Source organism: Crinia signifera, chromosome 2 (assembly GCF_055691185.1).
Source record: "Crinia signifera chromosome 2, ASM5569118v1, whole genome shotgun sequence".
NCBI classification, from domain to species: domain Eukaryota; kingdom Metazoa; phylum Chordata; class Amphibia; order Anura; family Myobatrachidae; genus Crinia; species Crinia signifera.
In genome coordinates, this window is record NC_139218.1 from 68,871,861 (window position 1) to 68,893,586 (window position 21,726).

General features: G+C 43.2%; 1 protein-coding gene and 1 long non-coding RNA gene across 5 annotated transcripts in view; one reads left to right on the top strand and one right to left on the bottom strand.

The window, feature by feature from the left end:
* Window positions 1-21,726, top strand: part of LOC146059791 (uncharacterized) — a 57,133-nt gene that overhangs the window by 14,529 nt on the left and 20,878 nt on the right. The window lies entirely within an intron of this gene.
* Window positions 1-21,726, bottom strand: part of ANKRD13B (ankyrin repeat domain 13B) — a 167,271-nt gene that overhangs the window by 11,179 nt on the left and 134,366 nt on the right. Inside the window, exons 8-13 of one of the 4 annotated variants that reach the window (XM_083172312.1) lie at window positions 14,458-14,539; window positions 10,759-10,823; window positions 8,157-8,287; window positions 7,444-7,601; window positions 5,334-5,531; window positions 4,840-5,000 (exon numbers count right to left, since the gene is read on the bottom strand). In XM_083172312.1, coding sequence (XP_083028438.1) covers window positions 4,840-5,000; window positions 5,334-5,531; window positions 7,444-7,601; window positions 8,157-8,287; window positions 10,759-10,823; window positions 14,458-14,539 — 795 coding nt within the window. Of the gene's footprint in view, window positions 1-4,839; window positions 5,001-5,333; window positions 5,532-7,443; window positions 7,602-8,156; window positions 8,291-10,758; window positions 10,824-14,457; window positions 14,540-21,726 lie in introns of all 4 variants that reach the window. The other 3 variants (XM_083172314.1, XM_083172311.1, XM_083172313.1) reach the window with 3 other exon arrangements.

Genomic DNA, 21,726 nt, shown 5'->3' on the forward strand with positions numbered 1-21,726 from the left:
TCTGACTGTATCCAAAGGGTATGAGTGATCCCACCAACTTTATATACCCTTAACAAAGGTGGGGTAGTCTGGTTCGAGGATGGAAAAGTCTCCTTTTCCCCTCTGACAGGCTGCCCACTTCCAAATGTCAGCTGCCACCTAATAGTAGTGGGCTTTTATGGGTATTGTGGGGGAAGAACTCTGCCCAAAATGGAGTCAGAAAGATAAAGATAGGTGTTACCCTTTAGTGTGGAAGCGGCTGCTGCCCACCTGGTATACCTATCACTAGGGGTGGAATACTGTATGAGACTAGGAGAGGTCTCCCTTCACCTGTCATACCTTCATACACCCCAAGTAAGCTGCCATCTTTGATTAGATGGGCTTTTTTGGGTATGGTGGGTGAGCGGGCTTGTGATCACACTGGGGGGGATTTATTACACCAATTAGAGAAAATGTAGTGGAGAGAAAGTTAGAAGGAGGACGGAAGGTGGCGGGTAAGAGGTAAAGGGAAGAGCCGGGGGGGAGAGGAGGTTTAGGGAGAGCGGGTGAACGGGTACCTGTGAGTGCACGCTCTGCGCTAAGCGGCACTGTGACTGTCCCGTCAGGTATACTGCAGCTGCTGTGTCAGAAAGTGTCCCCACGGTAATCTCGTGGAGAGGGCTGCCGGAGCTGGGGCTGGTTTAGACTGCTACCATAGGTGTGCTGGGGCGGCACTGTATTCGTTCAGTCGGGCGTTCTGTGGCTGCTGCGGCTGTGTCCCTCTTCCACGATCAGCGCGTGGAGAGGGCTGCAAGTGTTGGGAGCACTAGGATAGCGCTGGAGCCGGTCTGCGGTACGGCTGTTGCTGCTGCGGCTGATAAGGAAAAGCTGGACTACATGTGTCCGGAGCGCTGGGATAGCGCTGAAGCCGGTCAGCGGCGTGGCTGCTGCTGCTGCGGCGGCTGGTACTGCTGCTGTGTAGAGGCGCGCTGAAAGAGCGTCAATCAAATCACCTACGATCGTTTCACCTGGGGTCAGGCTTCACACTGACCCTGAAGAAGCCTGACCCCAGGTGAAACGATCGTAGGTGATTTGATTGACGCTCTTTCAGCGCGCCTCTACACAGCAGCAGTACCAGCCGCCGCAGCAGCAACAGCCACGCCGCTGACCGGCTTCAGCGCTATCCCAGCGCTCCGGACACATGTAGTCCAGCTTTTCCTTATCAGCCGCAGCAGCAACAGCCGTACCGCAGACCGGCTCCAGCGCTATCCTAGTGCTCCCAACACTTGCAGCCCTCTCCACGCGCTGATCGTGGAAGAGGGACACAGCCGCAGCAGCCACAGAACGCCCGACTGAACGAATACAGTGCCGCCCCAGCACACCTATGGTAGCAGTCTAAACCAGCCCCAGCTCCGGCAGCCCTCTCCACGAGATTACCGTGGGGACACTTTCTGACACAGCAGCTGCAGTATACCTGACGGGACAGTCACAGTGCCGCTTAGCGCAGAGCGTGCACTCACAGGTACCCGTTCACCCGCTCTCCCTTAACCTCCTCTCCCCCCCTGGCTCTTCCCTTTACCTCTTACCCGCCACCTTCCGTCCTCCTTCTAACTTTCTCTCCACTACATTTTCTCTAATTGGTGTAATAAATCCCCCCCAGTGTGATCACAAGCCCGCTCACCCACCATACCCAAAAAAGCCCATCTAATCAAAGATGGCAGCTTACTTGGGGTGTATGAAGGTATGACAGGTGAAGGGAGACCTCTCCTAGTCTCATACAGTATTCCACCCCTAGTGATAGGTATACCAGGTGGGCAGCAGCCGCTTCCACACTAAAGGGTAACACCTATCTTTATCTTTCTGACTCCATTTTGGGCAGAGTTCTTCCCCCACAATACCCATAAAAGCCCACTACTATTAGGTGGCAGCTGACATTTGGAAGTGGGCAGCCTGTCAGAGGGGAAAAGGAGACTTTTCCATCCTCGAACCAGACTACCCCACCTTTGTTAAGGGTATATAAAGTTGGTGGGATCACTCATACCCTTTGGATACAGTCAGACTCCTATCTCCATCTGGTCCCTTTTTTCCTTTTTCTATTCTTTCTTCTTTTCTTTTCTTTCTTGTTGTGATCCTCCTCTCCTCTCTTTCCTCGTGTTTAAAATAACCCCCTTCCCCACCCAAATATCCCCAATTCCTATCCAATCACTTAGCGGGAGCGTTTGTATTATTTCCAACATACTGTGATACAGGGATCTGAATACAAATCTAGTACCCGAGCTGCTGACGAGTTAACAGACATTAACTGTCATCTATAAAAACTGTTATCTAGAATACCGACAGGATACCATACACATTGCTGTTAGCTAGAGACTGGTTGAGACAGAATTAGAAGAGATAGACAGCACAATTCGTTATGTCGACACGACAGCTGTCGGCTTAACACAACTAATACGAGGTTGCCTCAGCTTGGATTAAAACAAATTGTTTATGTGTGTATTTTTGCCAACTGCTATTATTTATATCCATCTTCATTGCTAATATATATGCAACTGCCGACATGGTGGCAGGTAGACTGTGATGGTTGCTTCAGCTTGGATTAAAACAAATTGTTTATTTGTGTATTTTTGCCAACTGCTATTATTTATATCCATCTTCATTGCTAATATATATGCAACTGCTGACATGGTGGCAGATAGACTGTGATAATTTCTATTCAACACTTGACATGCCTACTGCTGATGACAGGCGCTCTCTGTAGACGGTTATAAGCAGATAGGACCGTCGGCTTGGAAGGCAAGCCTATCACTATTTAAATTAGATTCCCAAGTTTGCGGAATCTTACTTAAAAATATTTCCTCTTTTTGGCTAACAAAATAAGAGGATCACTAGTCAGCCCACATTTTTACCCCCCTCTTTTTCTCTTTGTACAGTTAAACTTAGCAGAGGGACTGCTACCTCTTCGATACAATGTTAAAAAATATGTACTGTTCTAACAATATTTGATACAAATTACCTACTTTGGTGTAATCCCATGTATGGAGCTATCCACTACACCCTTACTCTTTAATGGATAGCCTGTGGTTCTGACTAAGTGAATCCCAGTAAGTTTTTACAGCTTAACACCCCGGTCTAGTAACACGCAGGTGATCCCCCTCTAACGCACTAACAGTGTTGGGGAATTTCACCTGGTTTGTGGGTAAGGAGCTACCTGTACTCTGTTGAGTCAAGAATTCATAGTGTCACAGAACCGGGGAACGTTATGCCCACAGGGCACACTCATGACTCATTGATAATATCGTATGACACATTGTTATACATTTTCGATTACTGAATCGTAATAATTTTCAAAGAGTGCCCCAACAAAGAGAGAGTCTTCTCCTTCTTTCTCCTGTTTACATGTTTGTCTAGCAATTTTTACTAAGTGCTTATTAAAAGTTATATTTTAATCAACTCTATTTTTACATAGACAGGACCAAGAGGGAGCCCCGCCTTAGGGAGCCCCAACTCTGCCCTCCTGTCAACACTGTTGTCTAGTATTTTTAGTTCAATGCCGTTTGGGCAACATAGCGGTGAGTGATTTGTGTGGTTCACCCATCCTCCATCTATGTGATATTTTTACACCAACATTTAAACTTTAAATCATCAAAGAGTGCCCCTACAAAGAGAGAGTATTTTCTTCTTCCCTTTCAGTAACCTATCTTACTCTCCAGGGTGCACCTCCACTACATAAATTATTCCAAATCAGGGAGCTTACCTCTCCCTTTAATTCTACCTGCTATTGTGGATCAATACATTTCTTTCTAATTGAACACCTTTAACCGCTTGTGCACCGGTCACCATCCCTTTCCCTTTTTCCCCTAAAAGCAGATTAGAGGAATGGTCATTAGAGTGGCAATTATAGTTTAATGCAAAAAATGCAAAATATTGCACTTGGGTCTCGAAAATCCAAACACTAAATATAGTACTAATGGCAGTATAATGGGAACTACTGAGGAGGAGAGGGATCTTGGTGTCACTATTTCAGGCAGGTAGGCAATGTAACAAAACAATGAAGAAGGCAGTGGCGTCTTAGATATATTTTGGGCCCCATAGCAAAAGTTTGTAAGGGCCCCTATGCATCATCTAATGCAGAAAAATGTATACAGCACATGATACTTTGACAGGCAAAGTGGGCCCCTCTCAGCTCTGGGCCACCATTGCAGCTGCACCCCCTGTACCTATGGTAGTTATGCCCTTGGAAGAAGGCAAGTCAAATGCTTGGTTGCATAGGGAGAGGAATCAGCAGCAGAAAGAAAGAAGTAATAATGTCATTGTATAGGCCATTGGTACGACCTCATCTAGGGCAGGATGTACTAAACTGAAAATGAGGTAAAAACCCTGTTATCAGGGTTTTTACCGCATTTTTATATATGCATTAAAGCCCCACCGCCAGTGCTTTACCCCATAGAAGCATATGTGCTGCTTTTCGCATCCCCCACCACCCTGCACCCACCCCTGCTGCCCTGATCCGCCCCACCCCCCTCCGGGTGCAGGGAGGAGGAGTGTCTTATTTATTTAGCACCTTTTAGAAGATAATAAATAAAATCTGATTGGCTGCCCATAACAAGATTCCGTTAGAGATAAAACGCACATCTTAATAAACAAACCCTGAGGTTTCTATGTTTCTTTGTTTAAAAATATATTTTATGTGATTTAATGCGCCAATGCCAAACAATGTTCTTCGTTCTCTGTATGTTTGCATAAGTATAATTGTCATAGACAGCACCCCTGGGAAATTAGGGAATAAACATATGATTGTAATATGGGGTATTTGGAATTGATAACAATAATATTACTGGTGCGCTAGTGTTTCCCTTTTCCTAGCTTACTACAAGCTCTTACCTGGTCGTATTCACTACCAGCTTCTAGCAAACTCTGCTGGATGGCGAACTGGAGCAGGTCATCCTCCTCCTCTCGCATGCTCTCACGGTAACTCCCCACCACACTGTACCCTCTAGGGGCTTCAAACAGAGACTGGTCCATCTCACATCCACGTCCAGATGCTGCAACCCACCAATACAAAGCTACATAAATATCATACAGGTCAAGAGGACAATATACATAATAAACTGAGGTTTGCTAGGCATCTCAGACAAATGGTTTCCATTGCGCTTACAACACACAAATACTGTTACACAAGCTGCCAATACTGCATATGTATTCAGGCAAAGCAGTGAAGGTGGAGGCCTGGTGGAGCCATCTGAAATGTTGGTGGTTCATGCTACCTCCCCATCTATAATCCATGGGTGACATGAGGCAGAGCTAATGGTAATCCCATCTATGGTCACCCCTTCTCAGGACCTCCACAACCCCCATTGCTGAAGTCTGACACATACTGTTGGAGTCCCTCTGTCCCGTCTCCCCCTGCTTTGGCGTCATACTTATAGAGCTGGTGCTGCTAACGCTGCAGGAGTCGCTGCTTGGAGAGGGGGCCTCACTGCTGGGGCTCTGGCGAAGGGATGACACAGGCTCATCACATCCGTTCAGGTTCCCAAATGTGATGCGTGCATTCAGGATGTGGAATATAGGAATTTCTGTAGGAAGAATATAAACATTATCATCCTTTATTTGTACTGTACAAATACTATCCACTGGCAGAAATGCCGTTAGTAATAGATATGGTATAGTGTACATGCTCACAATTGTCAAGCGAAAGTCTATCTACAGATGTGTCCACGTACATCTATCCTAATTTGGCATTAAGCGGCCATTCTAAGCTCCATGCCATAGTGTAAAGCTGGGCAAACACTACTGCGATTTTTTGCAGCAGTATACGCCCAGCTATTCACCCGCGGAGTCAAATGCTATCCATCACAAGTTGTCCTTTAACTTGTGACAGCTTGAATGCGACACCTGTTCCCCGCCGCCAAGAAGGAGGTCCGAGGTCGGATCTGCATGCCGGTCCGACCTCCAACTCAGGTCCGATGCATGCGGGACTGTGCATTGGACCTGAGGGGACATCACACTGACACAATTTGGGTCGATTTCTCAGCCCCTTTCATCAGGAATGGGTGAAATCGACCCAAATCGAGTTAGTGTATGGTGGCCTTTAAGGCCCATACACTTTAGACAATATTGGTCAGAATATTGTTCAGAAAGGGCTTCCTGAATTATATTGTAAACAATAGCGTCCAGTGTGTACGCTGTGCATCGTTCACAATGCGCGCTCCCATGTGTCGTTAGCAACGCCCTCCCTCTTCCAAGCATGTTTGGATGATGGAGGACATCGTTAACGACGGCCATGCTGCAGCATGACCGCTGTTCCCCCACCGTGTGCGGCATTGGCAAGTGTGTATGCACTTGCTGATGCCGGTTTCCCCCACCAGGTCCCGCCACCGCCAATATCAGTGTCGGGGGGACCTCCCTAATATGTATGGGGCTTAAGAAAGTAGCTTTGTATTTTTTGAGACATTTTCCATTCAAATGTATGCTATTTGCAGAACAGAGCAAATAGGAAGCAGAAGTAGATTCTGCTGATTACAAGCCGCCTATATTAAGTGTGTGACTACTGCTGTATCCGCATACTATTTGTTATGTTACAGTATTTTCCAGGAAAACTCTGTAATGTTTCATATATTATGCAAGCGGCAGTCGCACACTGAGAATCGGTATGCTGTATAAATGCTAGACGTGTGCAGGGCGGTATTTCACTATAGCGAGGCGGCATCTTTCTGTTCGCTGGCCTCTACAAATTCGCTCAGCTGCGATTAAGTCTGAATCGGGCCCAGTGTGTTCTGTTTTGCAAATAAGATGGATTTTAATGGAAAAAAGATGCAAAAAAGACTATCTATCTATCTGATCTGGTTAAAACAAGCTTTTTTCCATGCCCTATATTAAGCCAAAAGCGTGGTTGTGACCAAGCGATATAACCCAATAGTCGCAACTAACCAATCAAAATTCTTATTATATTGTTCTAAATCAGCAGAATCAATAAAAATACATTGCAACACAACTGTGACTGTCACAGGACAAGACTTTATAATAGTTGTCGCTATTTATTGACTATGTACTTCAGGGTCCGATTCTGGATCACACGGAGTAAACCGAATTCTGCCCCTGCACCGATAGTTGGAGTTTGCACTTGGGCATTCCCATGGGTACGTGGGCAGGCCGGTGCCCACGTAACGTGCCCGCAAATATAAGTCAGTCTCCACTGACTTATATTTGCAAAGGCAGGGGAAATCATTTGGTGGTCAGCGACCATCAAATGATATATCCTGCACCGGCACATGCAAGACAATGTGTCTTTATATCACATCCCCTCGCAAAGGGGAAATGGCGGCAGGGGTTCGCCGGGGCGGCGGCACATGGACTCGGTAATATGCGATCTTAGAATGACCCTCTGAATGCTTACATTCAAGGGTAGAATGCCAAACACCTATTACTAGAGCTAGTACAACGAGCCAGATTAATGAAAGACTTGCCTTGCAAATGGTGTTCACCTACCGATTTTGACAGGGAATCCCGGGGGTAGCCTGAGAGTGATAAAGTCACGAAGTTTTGCAAAAAGTGCATTGCTTATTGCCATGAGGTCAATGATAGGTGCCACCTGTTCTGATAAGGACAAGGGGTGGTCCTCACACAACCAAAGTTTGGCTTTAAACCTGAATATGTAAACAAAGTAAAGGGACATACATATATTTATTATTGACATGAAAGCAGAATAACCATTGCAGGCTAACTAAGACTAAGAGTTGTTTTCCTCAATATGGAGGGTTCTATGTAGTATTTATAAAAATTATTTCTATATACTGTATATACGCAATGTTCTTGACCATAGTGTAACCTGTACTGTTCTCCAGGGGTGTGATATTTTGCAAAGGACATTCAGCTACACTATGGAATCTCTGTATGTTTTCACTATTGTCCCTTAGTTACATGGGGCAGATTTATTCAGCCTGAAGTAGAGATAAACTGGAGATAAGGTAAAGGGAGAAAAAGCACCAGACAATCAACTCCCAACTGTCATTTTCAAACACAGTTCATTGGCTGGTGCTTTATCTCCTTTTGCCTTATCTCCAGTTTATCTCTTCTCCAAGCTTAATAAATCTGCCCCAAAGTTCCACAAATGGGATCATGATACGGATATACTGTAGAAAATAGGAACAAAAAAAGAATATAGTGCAATATTGAGGCTACTCCTCATCAGCACCACTCACTTCTGAGTTTTGGTAGTGAGCTCCATTGGTCTCCCCATGTCCCGGTGTCCCAGCTCAAAGTTAGGGTCAAAGTATTCGTCCGGTGTGATGGCTGTTGGGTTGGTCTGGCTAAAAGTCTGGGTGATTAATGTCTGCTAAAAATATAAAATAATTAAAATATTAGACAGCTATTCACTCATATAAAGAAACCCTTTTTCATTTGTATTTATCAATTTTGTGGAACCATTAATGATTTACCCTTATGCTATATTCCAGGTTTCCCACATGCTGAGGACAAATATTAGCATAATAGTATTTTACACTCTCTCTATACACTAAATATGTGCGCTCTGTAAATACTCTGCATCAGGAGTCACCATGTCTATCACTGGGCAGTCCCAAGGGCACTGGTGTACGCTGATGTGATTTTACTGCAGTAAGGACTACTTTTCCATGCAATTTGAGGTGGGGGGCAGCTGGAAATGACGTGCTTAAATAAACCTGCACATCTGCCATATTTTCACTTAGGGAAACACATAACCTGCTTCAAGGAAACATAAAGGGATCTGGTTCCCAGACAGAAAAACACTGTACTACTGGGATGCGGTCATTTGGTCTACTGCATTATGGTCGACAGTCATTAAGTCGAATCCATTAGGTCGACATGCTAAAAGGTCGACATGACTCTAGGTCGACATGGGAAAAGGTCGACATGATTCTAGTTCGAAAGGTCATTAGTTCGACAGGTCATTAGTTCGACAAGGTCATTAGTTCGACATTGTCTATGTCGACATTCACAAGGTCGACATGGAGTTTTTCACTGTTTTTTGAGCCAACATGTGCCGACAGGCGGTATTTCATGCCCTACCATCCACTAGGGCGTGGTAGGAGAATAAAATAGTGTGCCGAGCGTAGCGAGGCACCGTGCCCGACGCATCGCGAGCGCAGCGAGCGATGCGAGGGGATGCAGTGCACTTTAAACTGTGTCCATGTCGACTGTGTTGACATTCAGGTAAAAAAACAGTGAAAAACCCCATGTCGACCTTGTGAATGTCGACATAGACAATGTCGAACTAATGACCTTGTCGAACTAATGACCTGTCGAACTAATGACCTTTCGACCTAGAATCATGTCGACCTTTTCCCATGTCGACCTAGAGTCATGTCGACCTTTTAGCATGTCGACCTAATGGATTCGACCTAATGACTTTCTACCATAATGCAATAGACCAAATGATCCCAACCCGTACTACTAGATATAATGGGGGAAATTTAATAAGATGAGAGATTCAGAAAGTGAGATATTTGGTAAGAAATCTGCAAAATCTGCCCGCGTCACGAGCGAAAAAAATATATTTTATTTGACAATACTGTACTATGTCTGTCTTTCCGTGAGTTTATTTAGGAGGAAATCCAGAGTTTGTGACAATTATCACAAGGGACAATGTAATAGGAAAGTACTATTACATGTTGATGCCTATTCTATAGTAGCGCCATCATGGGGCACGTGTTTTCCTTCTGTTCACCAAAGCTGTTACATAAGATGGTTCTCTCTCTCTGTCTCTGCCTCCTTATAGAGATATGCAGAAGTGACTTACCATAGAACTCTCAGTTCTGCAGTATGTTGGCACAGGTCTGACTGTAGGCAGTGGAGGAAGGATGCCAAGCAACTTACAATTACATCACTGCATGCAATATGGAAAGCTATGTGTTTCAGGCCCAGCTTTGTGGCAGGAGCTCTGTGATGTATTAATCAAAGGCAAGGTGGGCGAGTATGACTGCCCTGCCAGGCGTAGCAGGCTGGGGATACTTATCCAGATGGACAGAGTGCAAGAAGCGCCATTGTGAATGTGCAGTTTGATTTTACTGTAAGATTACTTCTAAAACTCACGCGCATCTTTTTTACAGTATATGTAAATATATATTAGTGAGGTTTGTAAATGTACGAGTTACTTACAAAAAAGAACTTTAGACTCCTAACCCCCCCCCCCCCCCATGTTCTGATGGCCTAACCATCTTCTGTGGAAGCCTGCCTCACTGATATAGCTGTCATTATCTGAGCCACCAGATGTTAGTATATGGATTCAGGGCGAGATGTATCAAGCTTCATAAAGTGATAAAATGGAGAGTGATAAACAACCAGTCAATCAGCTCCTAACTGCCATGTTACAGGCTGGGTTTGAAAATGAGAGGTAGGACCTGACTTGTTTGGTTGTTTACCACTCTCCACTTCATCACTTTTTGAAGCTTGATACATCTGGCCCTGCTTACACATTTCTCTGACGGTCTTTATAAAACTGCTGTGAAAATAGAAGCTGGCCTGCTTATAAAATATGGTACATTTTGTCTTGCGGGAGGTACTTCACACAGAGCCAAATAGCAGATTTGTTCCTCTACACACAAGCAGACGGCATGTGACAGAGATAATGTCTGTACCGTCATCTAGAGGTAATGTTAGGTCTTTGTGACACAATTATTGATACCCTTCAGACAGAAAGCCAGTATGATTACATCGTGCCACGCCAGGTATTGATCTGCACTGAATGCTGGTTTCATCAAAGTGCAATGACAAGCGGCTGGAAAGACACTATCTAGGATCCAGACATCACACAATAATACTCACCCCATTGTTTGGTCCTACGTGCTGCTCAGCTATCCCCAGGAATGACTGCAGAGGGGTTTTACTGCCTGGAGAGAAAATTGAGAAGTAAGGGTAGTAATCAGGGACGGGCATAGCCACTTCACTACCCATGACAGCAACTGAAATGACATCTTTATTCTTCCCTGTACAATGCAGTTTCTACTAGTTCATTACATATTAAGTGTTCATGTCATACATCTACCCTTAATACGCCATCCAGCATGAGATGCCTGGTGTGAGTGAGCAGCCAGGTTCTGTGCAATTGTGTTAGTGTTGTACGTTTTTTGTTTGTTGAAAATGAGTCTTTGCCCCCACGCAATCGGTCAAATGTAATAACCTCCGCGTTCCGGACTGTGTGGGATGCCAGCCAAACACAGAGGGTTTTTATAAAGGGGGAAATCACTTACAAGGCAAAACCATGCCCCTTGAAAAAACTCAGAGATTTCGGACGGCACCCTACATGACCACCGAACTCAGAGACTATTACATTTGGCCGAATGTGCGTAGGATGCACAAGGAGACCGTGCGGATTCATTTGATACATGTGTGCTCGCAGATTGCTGCTGCTGCGTGTAGCAGCATAACATAGTAATGCCCTCCCTATAACACTGCGGTCACCAGCCCCTCTATTGTTGTTAATGTATTTACAGACATAGGGTACGCACATGCTCGCATGCCACAGCGTACCCTTCCAAATAGAGCTGCGGCCGCCAACTCCTCCATTGCTGCTAATGTGTACGTGGGTATGTGTGTGCAAGCACATACCTGCACATCATGGTACGCATCAGGAGAAAAGATCTATAGGGGCAAATCTGTATATGACACTTGTATGTGGTGTGTGACTGAGTATATGTGCAGAACAGTGCAGATTATTGTAGCATATTGTAGAATCAGTGCATACAAGTGTTATATATCAAATTAATCAGCTCCGTCTCCCTGTGGGTTACAGTTACATTGCGTTGTGACTAAGATACATTTTTGGAAAAAAAGCAGCAAGAAATGCACTTAATGCTAGAAGATTTTCTTGCGACCTGGCGACCTGTTTGGTATGACTGCAGAAAGATGTATGTATGTCTCTCGGCTATTGGGTGGCACATAGCGCATCAGCACTAGGCTCATGCGCTGTGTGTTCCAGCAGTGATAGTGGGTGTGAGAAATCCCCCCCACACACATACACTCCGGCATCTAAGCTGGTAATAGATCTCAACGCTACTGTTTTCTGCCTCACCGCCGTAAAGATTTGAAGCAGGAAGCGCTATACACAATGAGTGGGAATAACCCATCTGTCCACCTAAATTCTGTTGTGTATTCCTGCTTTGAAAATACAGCTAAAAAAAACCCTAAAATATAAAAGATCAGATTTCTACTTACTGTATATGCTACTGAAAATTTTAATTTCATTTTATTTAATGATCAAATATTGTTAATAATTTTTGTTTTATTTTTGGTTACTTTATGCAACAAAAAATATTTAGGAATTATACTTGTAATATTGGACCCCTGTTTTTTTTGTCTTTCCTTTGTCATATTTTGCTATAATCCCTGTTTTTCCACACAGCCGCTTTTGCAAAGCCATTATCATTGTGCACTGTCAGAGAAGCCAAGATGCTTGACATTTACAGCACACAAGTACAGATGGTGCTATGGATATAATTACTGCCTCACAGCACTGATGTCATGGGTTTGATTCTCACGACAGCCCTAATGGTGTGGAGTTTGTATGTTCTCTCCTTGCTTGTGTGAGTTTTCTCCCACAATCCCTAAATATAACGTAAGTTAAAATATTTCCCACAAAAAAAGAACCCTAATGTTAAAGCGTGTGTATGTACATGTGTTTAGGCGACACTAAATGGGCCAAGTGGTTCTGATCTGCCTTCAAATTCTATGCTTACATAAATCGCATATAAACACTGATATTTTAAAATACTGTTAATCTTCTATTCAAAATAAAATATTTTTATATTCAGTTTTATTTATTCTAATGATAGAGGGAGGGGGGCGGAGTACAGCAGGTATTTTGGGCGGGAAAATACCCTTCAAATTGCCTGTACCTTCCAAATAATATTTATAATTTTAATATGACAATTTTTCAAAATAAATGCTTGGTTTTATACTGTTGTCTGTTTTTTACACATGGGCATTGGTGGTTCGCAAATATGTTTCTCTGTAGTGGGTATCACAGTTTATTTAGTTGACACTCACTGTGTCAGTAAGTCAGTAAATCTGATTATTTTTATTCCTCTGTGATATATCGAGGTGATAGAGAATTTTTACAGTCACTGGCCGTGATTTTAATAATGTGTTCGGGGTTTTGACATATATATGTCCCCCGTAATGCTGCTGCTGAGGAACGAGACCCGAAGCAGACCGTGGTCTGTCTTCTGTATCTCGTCTCCGACGCAGTTTCTAATAGCCGCCAGAGACTTATCACGAAGGCTGCAAACGCCGGGGAACGGATACCACCGGGTGTGCGCCTAAGTTGGCTGGGCACAGAGGTCGCGGTCACGGACGTCAAGTGCCGCGCCTCTGGTTCAGCTACTACAGAGTGCGATGCACCACTTAGATACTATGCCCTATCTAAACAGATCAAAATGCATTCAAATTGGGGAAGGGAACAGGGGGTCACACGGAGTGTTTGGTCAGCGCACGCTTCGCTGGGGAGCTTCGTCAGCAGCGAGAAGGGGGTGTGGCCGCGAGTTGATGACGAAAATAGACGAGCTCCGGCCAGGAGCTCGCCTATTTCCGGCTTTTCTCGGCAGAATGAGCCCGACAGCTTGTGCTGTCGGGCTCGTTCTGCGCAAAACCCCTGTTCAATGCTGTCGGGGAAGACAGCATTGAATAGGGCCCCGCAGCCATCTCCCCCGTCGGGAGATGGCTGCGGGTGCACCACAAAGATTGAATACCCCCTTAGTCTCTAGATGTACTTTGAGATTTGTAATGGCGCGACTGTGGGAATGGCTCCTGATAAACAGGGTTTGCTTACACAGATAGGAAGCTGTGGGTGTAGAATAAAGGAGTCCAGACTTGCCGGCTGTTCCCCCGGCACTGTCACGGCGGTGCTCATGGTTTGCGCCCAAGCCCTGCCACTGTCGCGCCATATTAGGCAGTCTGGCGGTCTTGGTGTGGAGTGCTTGTAGCTTGAGCCGGATCGCTGTCCACCACATGCTATCCTCACCTACAGTACCCGCTTCACTTACTCGCCTTGACCTACACACAATGAAAGCATCTGTATAGTGAGCTGAATTATATTCATGAGAATACAGAAGGCTAGTGGTCCCTGTTTTGTAAGAATGTCGAGGCCAAGGTCTGCACCTAACTGGTCCCAGCAGCATGAAAATACCTGCTATCCTGCTTAACCTGAGGGCTACTCAGATGCCCAATGTTTTCATAGATGATCCAGATGACTGATCCTAAGTTCACCTATATAATTTATTTTATTATTATTATTATTATTATTATTATTATTAATAATAATAATAACAATAATATTAATAAAAACATTTTGACTGTTGGCACTTGGTGCCACATTGTCTAGAAATTGCCTTGCAAGAGAGGTCTTTTAGAAATACTCCATGGATATTTCTATTGAGGCTGCAGCAAGGAACAAGATTCCAATTTTAAAGGGTACTTTAGCAAGTTTTCTGAACAATGGACAATATTATACTTCCACTATGACATTACCTTTGCTCTTTCCCTTGTGCTGGTCTGATAAATGTTCTGTGCGGGTTCTAGTAATTAATTCTACGTTGGAAGCTCCATAGACCTGAGAAGAGAACCAGAAAGGAATTAAACAGCAGTTTAATTGAATGTCTACTTTATTAACTTGGAATACCAGTGAATTGCTCAATTTGCATTATATATGTCTTTACATACCTAGCTATTATTGCATCCGCAGAACTTCATAAGTTTATGCACGCTTTGAAGCGGGCTTCATCTAAATTGTACTCTTCAGTCACTAATGACGGTAAAGGGCAATGAACCGCATCAATGGTTATTATGGTCTCAGAACAACCTTTTAAATGCTAAAATTTGAATTCAATGTATAAAAATGTAAGAATGTGCTCAGCCTATTCTCTGCATATTGAATTGATTCACAAAATTCCAAGTTTACAAAATGAAAAATAAAAAAATGCTTTCTTTTAATGCAGTTTGGATTTACACATCTATACATATAATAAAACTGGTTAAAACTGGTCTGGCTGTGTCTGTACATAAAATTTGTTATGAGATATACTGTAATTCTAAGCAGTGGTGTCACTAGCTACTGTAGGTGTCACCCTAAAAAAGGAGTAACACCAAAGTGCCAGCACTGAAGACAGCCCTGTCTCCAGGGGCATCCAGCATTTCTGGGGATGCAAAAATGATGTATGTGTTCTAGGTTTAATCTCGACTAAGAACTAAAATTAGATTATATTTTATATTAAAAATTTAACCTAAGAAATTTGTATCAACTACAGTACAACTCTGTTGAATCCTTCTTTAGATACTTGTCTGTAATCTTCCAGTGTTAGTAGCTTGTTGATCGGGGCTCTTTTAACCCCTTACCGCCGCAGCCTGTTTTTGCCTTCCTGACAGAGCCCTTTTTTTCAAATCTGACATGTATCACTTTATGTGGGGATAACTTTTTATTGCTTTTACTTATCCCAGTGATTTTGAGATTGTTTTCTCGTGACACATTGTACTTTAAGTTAGTGGTAAATTTTGGTCGATACAGTGTTTTTTTTTGTGAAAAATACCAAAATGTCGTAAAAAAAGTGAACATTTTGCAATTTGCAAAATGTTACATTTTCTGCTTGTGAGACAAATAATCATACCACTCAAGTTAATAACTAACAAAGACCATATGTCTACTTTATTTTACCATCATTATTTCAACCTCCTTTTAATTTTTTTGGACACTAGGGGGCAGCAGAGACAAAATTATACACAGAACACAGAAAACGCTGCAATTGGCTGTTCACATTTGAACAGCCAATCGCAGCGATCGCCGATGGGGGGGGGGCATCGCTGCCCCCCCTGGGCCACGAGGGAAGATGTCTGCTGTCAGGGACAGCAGCCATCGTCCCTCTGTCACCGCGTCTATAGACGCGGTGACACTTTAAAGTCATGACGTACATTTATGCCATGCGTCGGGAAGTACATCCCGACCATGACGTAAATGTACGTCAAATGTCGGGAAGGGGTTAAAGGACTACCCCAATCATTTTACTGGTGGTCCACCTGAAATGGTCAGACATGTGCAAATGACTCTTGTAGACAATTCTAAATATGACCCTGCATAAATGAAAGCGTAAGTAACACTGTAATGGGGGAAATACAGCGAGATGCAAAAAATGTGACCAGTAACTCTCACAAAAACATGATTTAATTCAATTGTTCCTGAGAAGCCCCTGGATAAGACAGTTACAACCGTGTCACGTGATTTTTTCTGACTTGTAGATGTGGATACTTTAGGTTACTAGGAATAAGTATACATTCGTGGATAAGCATAACATATTGGACTGTATTTGCCCTTTTCATCCAGATTGTGTATTTAGGATTACTACTTTTATTACACAGGAAGTCACGGATTAATAGGAAAAAGATGTGTGGCTAAATCAGAGTCCACTGCGTGCCAAATGGGACAATTAGAGAATATATGTACTGTATCATATGTGGACACATCCTTATAAGGCCCATCTCATGCAATGCCTTACTATGGCACATTGTACTGCACCACACACAAAGTGGGGGAAGATGTTTGGGCTGTACTGTTCATCAGTTACAGAACACTGGTCCAGGTGAGCCTCTGTGCGTGGGGAAAGAAATTTACAGTACTAAACTGTATAACATGTAGCTTTATTTAATTAATATACACCATACTTGCCTACTTTTGAAAACTAGTTTCAGGGAGATTATAGTTGGTAATAGAATTTTGCAAACGCCCCATTGAGGGGGCATGTCATCCTCTTACCAAAGGGCGTGTCTAGTTTCATATATGGAGAGATTGTGAAAAGAGATTGTGAACATGGCACCTAGAAGCGTGGGTGTGCACTGCTACATCTGAGAGGAATCTTTTAAAATGACTTATATCCAAATTTAGATGAGCCCCAAAGCAGTTAGTAAGAGCTACTATACTTGGTAAAGTGCTGGGAAATGGTGCTGATGATTTAATGTAAATGTATCTATCTATCTATCTATCTATCTATCTATCTATCTATCTATCATTCCTTGGTTCCCCAAAAAATGTAACAGTATAAAGTGGGCTAGGTGAAATGAGGGAGATTGCTAGACTAATGAGGGAGAGAGGGAGATTGCTGTTATTTCAGGGAGTCTCCTGCAGAATGCAGGAGGGTAGGCAACTATGATATACACAGCAGATTCTCCCTGGGCAGAACTCTATTCCTTGTGAAATGTTTCATATTTATCCAGATTTGGTCAATGGCAAATAAATAAATCAGCAAATTCAGGTATTATTCTGTGTCGGTATAGGTATGGGATCTTTGCCCAAATAAATTACCACAATATTGTTCCACAGAAATACAGGATACTGTAGATACTCTTATATTGTGTATCCAGCATTAGTCACATTCTAAGCAACATTCCACAGCCCCTTCCTGTAACAATAGCAATATGTCCATGTAACAGCTGTTTACACATTAGGACAAGTATGTGACCAGAACACCTCCGACATGCCTGGTCATGAGTCTGTGGGCCAGATGTACTAAGCTTCAAAAGTGATAAAATGGAGAGTGATAAACCACCAGCCAATCTGCTCCTATCTGTCATGTCACAGGCAGGGTTTAAAAAAAATGACAGGTAGTAGCTGATTGGTTGGTGGTTTATCACTCTCCATTTGATCACTTTTCAAGGCTTAGTCCATCTCGCCCACAAGTGTGTATATAGATAGATAGATAGATAGATCGCACAAACACACACAGTTACACCACATTGTTGTATGTGATTAGCACACATTCTTGCACAATGATGCATCTGGTTGGACTGCCCTTCTCAGTATTGGGAGACTGATGGAAACATCGCATACAAAGTATTCTCATCAACACAGACTATATGGTGGTAAAGTGATATGTTTTCTATGAATATGACTCACACTGTTATAAAATAAAGCAGTAACAGTGTATAGTAACCATAACCTTGCAATGCCTATTGGAGTGTACTGTAATACACAATAATGGAACATATCTCACATTTACAGCACAGTTCAAAGAGAAATTCGGTATAACACAAACTTTACATTTCATACTGTACCACTGACAACCAGACCTACAGCATTTCATATGCAACTGGAAAACATATGTTTTATTTTTTTACATTTTAAGTCAAAGCATCACATTCACATGTTGGCAAACACAGACATCAGAATCATAAAGTTCCCTCCACTTGCCATGATGTAGGGTGGGATGAATCAAAGTTGAAAATGCAGTCAAACCTCCAAAAATGCCATTTGGGATGGGTTGGCATAATTCCTCCATGTGCTACAATACATTCTGGAAACTGGTCCCACTAGGCAACACTATCTATAGATAGCATTGCCTAATACAATCCTACAGGATTCTTATTGCAATGATTCCTGAGAGATCCACTCTGATCCCTTCCAATGTCCCCTGAATGCGTGCGTCATCCAATGTATGTGCAGATAGAACTCCTGGGTCATAAAGTCCTGTCGTAGCAATATACCGCTCTGATGAGGAGAGGTTTACTTCATCCATAGAGCATGATGTCATAATGCCTGCAATGAGTGGTGCAATGCATTGTATGTATAATGACATGCATGATACTTCCTGACTGTAGGGAGACGAGTACGCAGAATGTAAGCTTTCTCCAGACTTATTATTAGAAGACATCTGGAATTGTCTCACAGTGATTTTATTATTTTCATTCCATTAATTTCATTGTATTCCTGCAGTATATGAAAGACAACGAACCTAATAATGTGTAACCAGGTGGCTGTTTCCATTACAAACTACATAGTGCAATCATGCAAGTGTAATGTGAGAATAATTCTATTGCCGTGTAGGACAATGGGCCTTATTCTGGTTCACTCCTTCTTAGATGGACAAAACCATGTGCACTGCAGGTGGGGCAGATGTTACTTGTGCAGAGAGAATTAGATTTGGGTGGGGTTTTACTTCACAGTGAGATCTATATTGCAGTGTAAAAATAAAGCAGTCAGTATTTTCCCTGCACAGAAACAAAATATCTCACCAAATCTAATTCTCTCTGCACATTTTACATCTGCCCCCCCTGCAGTGCACATGGTTTTGTCCATCTAAGAAGAAATTTGCCAGAAGGAGTGAACCAGAATAAGACCCAATGTTTGGCATGCACTGTGCAGCCCTTTCTGGATATTTCCCCTCTTCATTACTGTTCCATTAATGTAAATATATAGGGGGTTATTCTGGTTCACTCACAAAGGCACAATCACTCTCTAATGGGCAAAACCATATGCACTGCAGGTGGGGCTGATGTAACATGTGCACACAGAGTTAGATTTGGGTGTTTTATTGTTTCTGTGCCGGGTAAATACTGGTTGCTTTATTTTACACTGCAATATAGATATCAGTTTGAAGTACAAACCCCACCCAAATCTAATTCTCTCTGCACATGTTACATCAGCCCCACCTGCAGTGCACATGGTTTTGTCCATAAGAGAGTGATTGTGCCTTTGTGAGCGAACCAGAATAACCCCCAATGTGTCTATCTCATCCCGATATTCATGTCCGGGAACATTCCACACCTTCAGCGGCTTCTATAGTTATTCTATGGGCCAGAACGTTGCGACATCAATGTTATAAAACTGATTTATAGCGTTTAAAGTTTGTTCTTTGCATTTTCCTTCATACAATGGCCAATGTAACAGCTTGGGGTCAGCAACCAATAGAGTTTTAACTAAATTTTGCCATCATCCAATCATGTAAGTAGTAAAATAATGTCAGACAATCACAGCCAGCGGTAGGAAGAATGAATGGAGTAAAATATGTAAATATTTCCAGGGAATACCATAACTGGCAAGCATTCCAAAAATAAGATTTTATAGTATCTGAAGAATTTCCTTTTTTCATTAGAAGCAGAGGATATGGGAATTCCTGGGATAAGTGACTCACTACTTATCTGCTTTTTGAAATGTTGACATTCTTGACTTGAGAGATTATTTGGGAATGAATAGCTCAATGAGGACAGTTCCAAGTCGCTGAATAGGCATAGTGCCTACAGTATGCCAGGAGTGATTCATTTCCAAGTATATCTCATCCATCACTGCATTTCCAAAGTGAAGCTGTGTTCACTGTCTGTATGATCACAGAGAAATATACACACATATGTTATTTATTTATTACCACTTAATCATATGTGTGCAGCGCTGTAGAGAGAACATTCACATCAGTCCCTGCCCAAGTGGAGCTTACAATCTATATCCCTACCACACGCACATACAGACATTCTTGGGTTCATTTTTGTTGGGAGACAAATAACCTACCAGTGAGGAAACTGGAGCACCCAGAGGAAACCCACGCAAGCACAGGGAGAATATAAAAACTCCACACAGCCATGGTGGGAATCAAACCCATGACCTCAGCGCTGTGAGGCAGTAATGCTAACCATTACACCGTCCGTGCTGCCTAATGCAAGTGTAAGGTAATGGCTTTCTTTGACTACTATAATATTATTGGCAACCTATAAAGAACTTTTATGGAGTAAGCAGCAGCAGAAGCTCAGTGGAACAGAGGCTTGCCTTAATGGTCCCTGTGGCCTGTTAACCAAAAAATAGAGGCTACCATAAGGCTCTGAGGAACACCCAGGCTGTGAGTCTATGAACTACTCTTAATTAGCAGCACAAGATTATGGGGGTTATTCTAATTTGTTCGGTCCCCTATGCATTTGCATTTCTGCGCATGTGCAGACGCTGGGTGCGGCGGCGAACAGGGCGCGCACACTCAAGGTGTAGGGGGGGCGTGGGGCAGTGGGCCGGGGGATTCACCTATGGGAACGCCCAGTGTTTCATGGGCGTTCCCAGGAAACCGCTGGGCGTTCCCATGGAAATCACCCAGTGACGCAGGGGCGGGCAGCTAACATCGCCGGATGTCAGCTGCCTGCCCATTTCCTGTCGAGTGTGCATGCAAATCTAAGTGACCTGAGAGTCACTTAGATATGCGTCCACCCTCCACATCATTCAGTGGTCGGCGACCATTGACTGATGTGGGTGTTCCCCCATAGGATGCGAATGGATGTTTATGTTCGATTTGCAGCCATGCGAATGGACCAGGCGTGTGAGGGGGGCGGGCGGTCCGGCCAGCCACCTCTCCTATAGTCTAACCCTAACTATGCTGTAGTTCTGTGCAGAATGTTGACATTTCCTGTGTTGGCACTGTGCACATGTTGACATTCTGCAGATGCTGACATGATCCATAATTAAATTTCAACAATAAATGTGTACATTATCAATGTCAACTTTATAAATGTTATTACTACAGCCAAACCTCACAACACATGTACCTAAAACTGCTTTTACATGGATTGCTACCTAAATCGAATTGAGATATTTATAGTTTTTCTACAAAAATATTTAGACGCTAATGGACATACACCCATTTGTGTACCACATTTGACTGCCACAAAATAATGACTCACAATGTCAAATTGACTAAAGAGAAGCAGGTAATGTAAGAGTTAATCCTGGGTCAAATTTTAAGAGCGAGGACCTTATTAAAATTTGTATCAAGAACTCCATACTTCCTTCCTTTATGCTACCATGACAACTGGACTGTGTATCTTGTACTCTTGTACCTGTACTTTGTTCTTGTGCGTTAAAGGCACACAAATGATCACAGCTGCTGCAGACAGATTTTCTGTGGGGGGGGGGGGGGGGGGGGGTTTGTTACATAGGCTTGTGAAACGTTGTGCCCTTTTGGCAGAGTCCATTGTATGTTTTTGCATTTTTGGTAAAGGGCATGG